We start from the raw sequence: 8748 nt of genomic DNA, 5'->3' as shown, positions 1-8748 counted from the left end.
CCCCCAGGGCGGAAGCGCTAGAATTCCAGGCAGAGCCCAGCGACTGGCTGGCGGCCGCTGGGGTCCCCTGAGGCTTTGGGGGCCATGGCCGGGGTCGCGTGCTTGGGGAAAGCTGCGGATGCCGACGAATGGTGCGACAGCGGCCTGGGCTCTCTGGGTCCGGACGCGGCGGCCCCCGGAGGACCGGGGCTAGGCGCGGAGCTGGGCCCGGGGCTGTCGTGGGCGCCCCTCGTCTTTGGCTACGTCACTGAGGATGGCGACACGTGAGTGAACCTTAGGCTGCCACACCGGGCCCTAAAATCCCACATCTGACTCTCTATTAGTCTCTGATCCTGACTTCCCAACCTCTCAATCCTAAATCTGTCTTCTAATGCTTGCTCTGACCTCTAACCCCCAAGTCTAACCTTTGATAAATCAATTTCCAATCTAATTTTGATCCTAACCCCTTCCTTTCGGAACTCTGGTTCTCAGAGCTCCACATCCATTGATTGATTCCACATCCAAGGCTCGATTTGACCTTCCTGACTGCGGTCCTGAGACCTATGTTAGAACTGAAGTTCAGGCAGGCTCCTCCTGACATCTGACCTCTAAATATGATCTTTGATCCTTAGCTCCTAACTTAGACGCATTAGATTTTGATTTCCGAAATTAATACTTGGCTTTTGACTCTAAGATCCCACCTTCTGAGCACTAATCTTCAAACCTTACATTCAAACAGAAAATGTAAACTCCATGACAGCAGGGATTCATCTGTTAAACAAATATTTATCCAACACCGACAACGTTTCAGGCCCTGTTTTAGGTGCTGGTGATAAGGCTGTGAAGAAAGCACAAAAACTTATGACTTGTGGAGCCTACATTCTAGTGGGGGTATATAGATGGCAGGGCAGACAGACTTACAGAAAGGAAGGGAGGAAGGGTGCGAGGAACAAAAAAGAAAGAAAGGTAGAGAGAAGGAAAGAAAGAAACAGAAAACCACATAGACACAAAGTAAGAAAGAGAGAGAGAAGAGAAGAAAGATAGGAAGAAACAAAGATGGAAAAATGAAAAAAAAATAAGAAAAATGGTATGTCAGAAGATAGTAAGTTCTTTGGAGAAAAATAAAGTAGGAAAGTGGGACGAGTAGATAATCTGGGGAGAGCATTCCAGGTAGAAGGAACAATGTCGTAGAGGCCCAACTGAGGGAATGTCCCTGGGGTTTTTGTGTGTTGTGTTTACGGTTGTATCCCCAGTGACGGAACAGTGCCTGGCCCATAGGAGGCACTCAAGAAACACCGATCTTCTCAAAGAACCAACTGTGGTTTCATTTATTTTCTCTATAGGTTTTTTTTTTTTTTTGCTTTCTATTTTGTTGATCTCTGTTCTGACTTTCATTATTTACTTTCTTCTGCTTACTTTAGGTTTAATTTGTTCTTCTTTTTCTAGTTTCTTAAGGTGGAAGCTGAGGTCATTGATTTGAGACCTTTCTTTTTTTCTAGTATAGGTGTTTCATGTAAATTTCCCAGAGTAGTGCTTTAGCAGTATCTCACAAATTCTGGTGTGCTGTGTTTTTATTTTCACTTAATTCAGTACACTTTCTAATTTCTCTTTTGATTTCTCCTTTGGCTGGTGGATTATTTAGAAGTATGCTATTTAGTTTCCAGATAGTCCAAATATCTTCCTTTTATTGGTTTTTAGTTTAATTCCATTGTGTGTGCACTTGAAAAGAATGTGTATTCTGCTGCTGTTGGTGTGGTGTTCTCCAAGTGTCAGTTAGAGGTTGTATTGGTTTCTTTGGTTCTTCTGTTGTTCAGGTCTACTGTATCCTTGCTGATGATTTCTGTCTACTTGTTCTGTCAGTTATTGAGAGAGGGGTATTGAAATCTTCAACAATAATTGTGGATTTGTAGATTTCCTTGTTGTTCTATCAGGTTTTCCTTCGTGTAATTTGACGCCCTGTTATTAGGGGCACAAATGTTTAGGATTATTATGTCTTCTTCCTTAATTGACCTCTTTGTCATTAGGAAATAATCTTCTCTATCCGTGGTAATATTCCTTGCTCTGAAATCTACTCTGATATTAAAATACTCACTCCTGCTTTCTTTTTTTTTTTAAACTTGTTTTTCATTGAGTATCTGTTTTTTATGCTAGCCAACGTTAGGGGCTTTTGTGTATGCTGTCCTATTTATTTATTTATTTTTTGGCTGCGTTGGGTCTTCATTGCTGCGGGCGGCCTTTCTCTATTTGCGGCGAGTGGGGGCTACTCTTCGTTGTGGTGCATGGGCTTCTCATTGAGGTGGCTTCTTGTTGTGGAGCATGGGCTCTAGGCGCACGGGCTTCAGTAGTTGCAGCGCATGGGTTCAGTAGTTGTGGCTCGCGGTCTCTAGAGCGCGGGCTCAGTAGTTGTGGCACACGGGCTTAGTTGATCCGTGGCATGTGGGATCTTCCCGGACCAGGGATTGAACCCGTGTCCCCTGCATTGGCAGGCGGATTCTTAACCACTGTGCCACCAGGGGAGTCCTTCACTCTTGCTTTCTTTTGACTGACTGGTGTTAGCATGGTATATCTTTTTCCATTCTTTTATTTGTAACCTATTTTAAAATTTATTTTAAAGGGTGTTACTTGTAGGTAGCATATAGTTGGGTTTTGCTTTTTTATTCAATCTGACAGTTTCTACCTTTTAATTGGAGCTTTTAGACCATTTACATTTAATTTAATTATTGATATAGTTATGTCTATCATCTCGTTATTAGTTTTCTACTTATCTCTTCTTTGTTTACCTTTTCCTCTTTTTCTGCCTTTTGGAACAAGCAAATTTTGTTCCGTTGTATTTCTTTTCCTTTTCTTTCTTTTTTTTTTTTTTTGCGGTATGCGGGCCTCTCACTGTTGTGGCCTCTCCCGTTGCGGAGCACAGGCTCCGGACGCACAGGCTCAGTGGCCCTGGCTCACGGGCCCAGCTGCTCTGCGGCATGTGGGATCTTCCCGGACCGGGGCACGAACCCGTGTCCCCTGCATCGGCAGGAAGACTCTCAACCACTGCGCCACCAGGGAAGCCCCGTTGTATTTCTTTTGTTGGCTTATTACCTTTACCTCTTTGTTTTTTATTTTAGTGGTTGCTCTGAAAGAAAGGTTGGCAAACTATGGTCTTTGCCAACAAAGACAGGCAAAATCCAGCCAGCTACCTGCTTTTGTATGGCTGTGAGCTAAGAATGGTTTTTACATTTTTAAAAGGTTGGAAGAAAATCAAAAGAAGAAAAACATTTCATTGCAAGTGAAAATTATATGAAATCCAAATTGCAGACTCCATAAAGTAAGTTCTGTTGGAATCCAGCCATGCCCATTCATTTACATATCGCCAATGGCTGCTTTTGCATCCTGCCAGGAGAGCTGAGTAGGTGAAAGAGAGACCATGTCGTCCACTAAACTTGAATTATTTATCTGTCCCTTTACAGAAAAATTTGCTGACTCCTGCTTTAGGGCTTATAGTGTGCCACTTTAACTTATTATGGTCTGCCTTCAAGTGATACGATGCCGCTTCTCATAGCATAAAAGAACCTTAGAATAGTATATTTCCATTTGTCTCTTCCTGGCCTTTGTTGTATTGCTGTCGTACATTTCACTTATACATGTGTTATAAACTCCACCAGACACTGTTATAATTTTTGCTTAAACAGTCAATTCTTTTTAAAAAATTATCTTCTAAAGAAATTTACATATTAAGAAAGAAAATCTTATGTACTTACCCGTATAGTTACTGTTTTCAGTGTTCTTTATTCTGTTGTATAGATCCATATTTTCGTTTGATGTCATTTTCCTTTTGCTTACAGGTTTCCTTGAACATTTCTTGTGATGTGGGTCTGCTGGTGATGAGTTTCTTTTGTATAGTTGAAAGCAGCTGTATTTTGTCTCCATTTTTGAGAGATATTTTTGCTGGGTTAAAGAATTCTAGGTTGGGGCTTCCCTGGTGGCGCAGTGGTTGAGAGTCCGCCTGCCAATGCAGGGGACGCGGGTTCGTGCCCCGGTCCGGGAAGACCCCACATGCCGCGGAGCGGCTGGACCTGTGAGCCATGGCCACTAAGCCTGCACGTCCGGAGCCTGTGCTCCGCAACGGGAGAGACCACAACAGAGAGAAGCGCGTGTACCGCTAAAAACAAACAAACAAACAAACAAAAAAGAATTCTAGGTTGACAGTCCGTCTTTGAGTACTTTAAAGATGTGGCCCCATCGTGTTCTCCTGTATTATTTCCTTTGTGAAACCTGCTGTCGTGCTTATTTTTATTCCTTTATACTTAAGGTATCTTTTCCTCTGGCTGCTCCGAAGATATTTATCTTAATTGTTGATTTTGAACAGGTTTTTCATGTGGGGCCTCGGTATACTTTTCTTCATATTTCTTGTGCTCGGGAGTCATAGAGCTTCTTGGAGCCGTGGGTTTATAGTTTCCATCAGATTCGGAAAACTTTCTAGACATTATTTCTTCAAACGTTTTTTCTACCCCCTGCTCCTTTAGGAACTTGTTACGGATAGACTGGGCCTCTTGAAGTTGGCCCACGGCTCACTGATGTTCTTCCCGTTCTTAAGTGTTCTCTGTGTTTCATTCTGGAGAGTTGCTATTGTGAAGTCCTGAGGTTTGCTGATCTTTTTTTTTGGTAGTGTGTAATCTGTTAATTCCATCCAGTGTCTTTTTCATTTCAGGTGCTGTAGTTTTTATCTCTAGGAGTTCAGTTTGAGTCTTTTTTTTTTTTTTTTTAATCCATGTCTCTACTTAACTTGTTGAATGTATAAGATACAGTTTGAATGTTCTCGTTTGCTAATTCTGCCGTCTGAGTCATTTCTGGGTCAGTGTCCATTGATTGATTATTCTCACTATGGATCATGCTTTCCTGCTTCTTTGTATGCTTGATAATCTTTGATTAGATGCCAGACATTGTAATTTTTACCTTGTCAGGCTAGCTAGCTTTGTATTCCTATAAATACTCTTAAATATTGTTCTGGGATGCGGTTAAATTACTTGTAAGTAGTTTGACCCTTTGGGGTTTTGCTTTTATGATTTGTTAGGTGGGTCCTGAGCACCCACCTAATCTGGGGCTCGTTATTCCTCATTACTGATGAAGTAAGACCTTCCGGAGTATTCTACGCAATATCCTGTGAATTGTGGGTTTGTCCTAGTCCCGGCCCTGTGTGAGCACCAGGCATATCTCTCTAATCCTTTTGGTTGGTTTTCCCCCAGCCTGGGGTAGTTTCCTTACACCCTTGCACTGACCAGTATTCTTCTAAATATTCAAGAGGCCCCTCTGCGATCCCTGGGCAGCTGTCTCCTCTCTGGTTCCCTGTCCTGTGACTCCAGCTGTCTTGCTCTCCTGAGACTCAGCTCTGTCTCCTCACCTCAGGCAAATCTGCCTGCATCCCCCTCTCTGCATCATGGCTTGGAAACTCTCAAGACAGAAAGCTGTGGCAGTCAACTGAAGGGCTCATCGAGTGTGCTGCCTGTTTCCCTAGAATTGCTGTCATTCATTGCATGATGTCCAGTATCTTGGGAACTGTTGTTTCATATACTGTATTATGTCTGGGTTTTTTTGGTTGGTTGGAGATGGGAGTGAAATCTGGTCCATGTTACTTCATCTTGGGAGGGAGTAGAAGTCCTACTTAATAAACACTGGAGACTTCCCTGCTGGTCCAGTGATTAAGGCTCCACGCTTCCACTGCAGGGGGCTCGGGTTCTATCCCTGGTCAGGGAGCTAAGATCCCCCGTGCCGTGCGGTGTAGCCAAAAAAACCCCAAACCAAACCAAACGAAAACATTGATTAAACAAATTGGCTGAATTAACTCTGACCTGACCCTCCCAGGTTCCTGACAGCTGGTTCCAGAACTGTGGTCATAATGCCTAGCACCCAGTAGGTGCTCCATGTTTGTTGAATGAACGCATGCTAGAGTACTTGACCTCATAAGAAGTAAAACAAACAAACCAAAAAAAAAAAAAACGAACACCCGAGCAAACTAAAAAGAGAGTGCTAGACCTCTGCCTTCTGACCCAGTCCTTGTCCTCAGGGCACTGCACTTGGCCGTGATTCATCGGCACGAGCCCTTCCTGGATTTCCTCCTGGGATTCGCCGCTGGTACTGAGTACCTGTACCTGCAGAATGACCTGGGCCAGGTGAGCCACCCGTAGACACTGTAGGGCTTGGGGGCCAGACTTCTCTGTGTGACCCCTAACCCCTGCCTTCTGCTCCTGCAGACAGCCCTGCATCTGGCAGCCATCCTGGAAGAGGCATCCACGGTGGAGAAGCTGTATGCGGCGGGTGCCAGCTTGCTGGTGGCGGAGCGTGGGGGCCACACGGCGCTGCACCTGGCCTGCCGCGTTGGGGCACACGCCTGTGCTCGTGTGCTGCTCCAGCCCCGCCCCCAGTGCCCCAGGGGAGTCCCCAACACCTACCTCGCTCAGGGCTCTGACCACGCCCCTGACACCAGCCACACCTCTGTTGCCTTGTACCCTGAGCCTGACCTGGAGCAGGAAGAGGGTGAGAGTGAAGAGGACTGGAAGCTGCAGCTGGAGGCTGAAAACTATGAGGGTGAGTGTCCTCTGTCACTGGGAAGGGCCCGGGCTCCCAGGCAGGGTAAGGGTGCCTGGCTCTGGGCTCGGCTCTCCTGACTCAAAGCCTGGCCCCTTGGGAAATAATACCGAGGCTTTAGGGAACCCAGGCATCAGGCCCAAGGACTCCTGCGCAGGTCCCAGCTTATTGAGAACCACAAGCCCCAGGCCACCCAGGACAAGGGAACTCAAGCGCCAAGCCCTCTGGGAAACTCTGGCAGCCCAGGTTCCCAGAGGTTGACATTGGAGTTCAGGGTCAGCCCTCCTCAGCCAGGCCTCATGGGAAAATAGACCTTGTCTACCCAGGGCCCTAGCATCTGAGTCTCAGCTCCCCCGTCTCTAAGCCCACCCAAGTACTCGGGACCAGGCCCCTCCACAGGTGGAAGGGTGGGACCCAGTGTTCAGGGCCCACCCCACCCCCCAAGGTCATAGGCCCTTCAACTACTCAGGACCCAGGAATTTGGGGTCCTGGTTCTTTGTGAAGTAAGACCAGAGACTCAGGTCTCCTAGCCCCAAGATCCAGGCCTCCTGTCCAAAGCCCCTGGGCTCTTCACGCATGGGCCCCAGACATCCCACAACCCAGGCATTGGCACTGCCAGCAAGTTCCAGACCCCCTGAGACTTAGGCATTTGGGATGCAGGAGCCTCTTTGATATACCCAGGCATGCAGGAGCCAGACCCCAAACTCCATCACCCTCAGGCCAAAAAACCCTCCCCTAGGATCGTGGCATTGGGGGCCCAGGCCCACCCCCCCATCATCTGACATAGGTCACTCTGTCCCCAGGCCACACCCCACTCCATGTGGCTGTCATCCACAAAGACGCGGAGATGGTCCGACTGCTCTGGGAGGCCGGAGCTGACCTCAACAAACCGGTGAGCTGCCCTAGGGAGAAGGCGTGGCAGGGTGGGGATCGTCCCCGAGCGGGGCAGGGTCTCCTCTAACCTCTCTGCTGCACCCCACAGGAGCCCACGTGTGGCCGGAGCCCCTTGCACTTGGCAGTGGAGGCCCAGGCAGCCGATGTGCTGGAACTTCTCCTGAAGGCCGGTGCCAACCCCGCCACCCGCATGTACGGTGGCCGCACCCCACTCGGCAGCGCCATGCTCCGGCCCAACCCCATCCTCGCCCGCCTCCTCCGTGCACACGGAGCCCCTGAGCCCGAGGACGAGGACAAGCCCGGCCCCTGCAGCAGCAGTAGCGACAGCGACAGCGGGGACGAGGGCGTGAGTCAGGAGGAAAGACTGGGCGGCCCAGCTTTGGGGGTCAGGGTAAACGGGCAGGTGGAAGGGGGAGAAGAGAAATTAGGCAGCACGTTGAGACTGACGTCGGGCTGCTGTGATTAGAGAACTCGGGCAGCAGTGAAAGTGATATCAGACAGCGATCAGGGGAGACCTGGACAGGGGTGGCGGGGAGAACTCAGGCAGTGGCAGTTGAGAAGTGGCAGAGGTAGAACTCAGGCAGAGGGAGAGAAAAGACCTTGGTCCTAGTGGTTGGTAAACATCGACAGCAGAGGGTGGCAGCGTGGGGAGTTGTTTTGTGGGAGCAAGAGCTGGAGAGTTTAGGCTGTGGGAAGATGACCTTGGGCAGCAGTGATTCAAACACTGGCAGCGGTGGGGAAAGACCTAAGCCAGCGGTGAGGAGGCTTCATTGGAGAACCCAGGCAGCAGAGACACTGCTGGGGGCAGGGGTTGTCGTTGAACGGTGGGGGTTGAGGAATTTGGGTAGAGGCAGAGGGAAGGGGCGGAGGGGGAGACCTCAGCCTGCGGCGGCTGAAGGGCTGGAGAGGCAGCAGGACTGGAGCCCACACAGTAGCGCTGGGAGAACACAGGTGACCTGGAAAGTGGTGCTTAGAGAACTAGAAGCAGGGAAGTTGAACTGGGAGCGGGGAACTTGGGCTTCAAGGCAGCACCCGGTTCTCAGGGTGGGTGGGAGAACTTGGGCAGCGGGCAAGGTGGCAGCCGCCTGAGCCCCTCTGCCTGGCCCCCTCTGCCCCCAGGATGAATATGACGACATCGTGGTCCACAGTGGCCGGAGCCCAAACCAGCTACCTCCCACCCCAGCCTCGAAACCGCTCCCTGATGACCCCATCTGACTTAATTGTGAATAGAGTTTCCAATTTAATAAAAAATCCCAGTTCTGACAACAGTCGCCTTCCCAGGCCTCCCGCCCACTCCTCAGCTCCTGT

General features: G+C 48.9%; 1 protein-coding gene across 1 annotated transcript; it reads left to right on the top strand.

Moving 5' to 3' along the window:
- The first annotated feature begins 37 nt into the window (after window positions 1-37).
- On the top strand, window positions 38-8708 carry NFKBIB (NFKB inhibitor beta). The gene is made up of 6 exons (XM_022585711.3): window positions 38-263; window positions 6026-6131; window positions 6213-6546; window positions 7350-7438; window positions 7529-7786; window positions 8560-8708. The coding sequence occupies exons 1-6, from the start codon at window positions 85-87 to the stop codon at window positions 8653-8655; spliced, it is 1062 nt and encodes a 353-aa protein (XP_022441419.1). The 5' UTR covers window positions 38-84; the 3' UTR covers window positions 8656-8708.
- The last annotated feature ends 40 nt before the right edge of the window (window positions 8709-8748 follow it).

The sequence above is a fragment of the Delphinapterus leucas genome, chromosome 20 (assembly GCF_059928025.1).
Source record: "Delphinapterus leucas isolate spDelLeu-1000000601 "Yukka" chromosome 20, BTC_Dleu_Yukka2, whole genome shotgun sequence".
Taxonomy (NCBI): Eukaryota; Metazoa; Chordata; class Mammalia; order Artiodactyla; family Monodontidae; genus Delphinapterus; species Delphinapterus leucas.
This window is presented reverse-complemented; position numbering and strand designations above follow the sequence as displayed.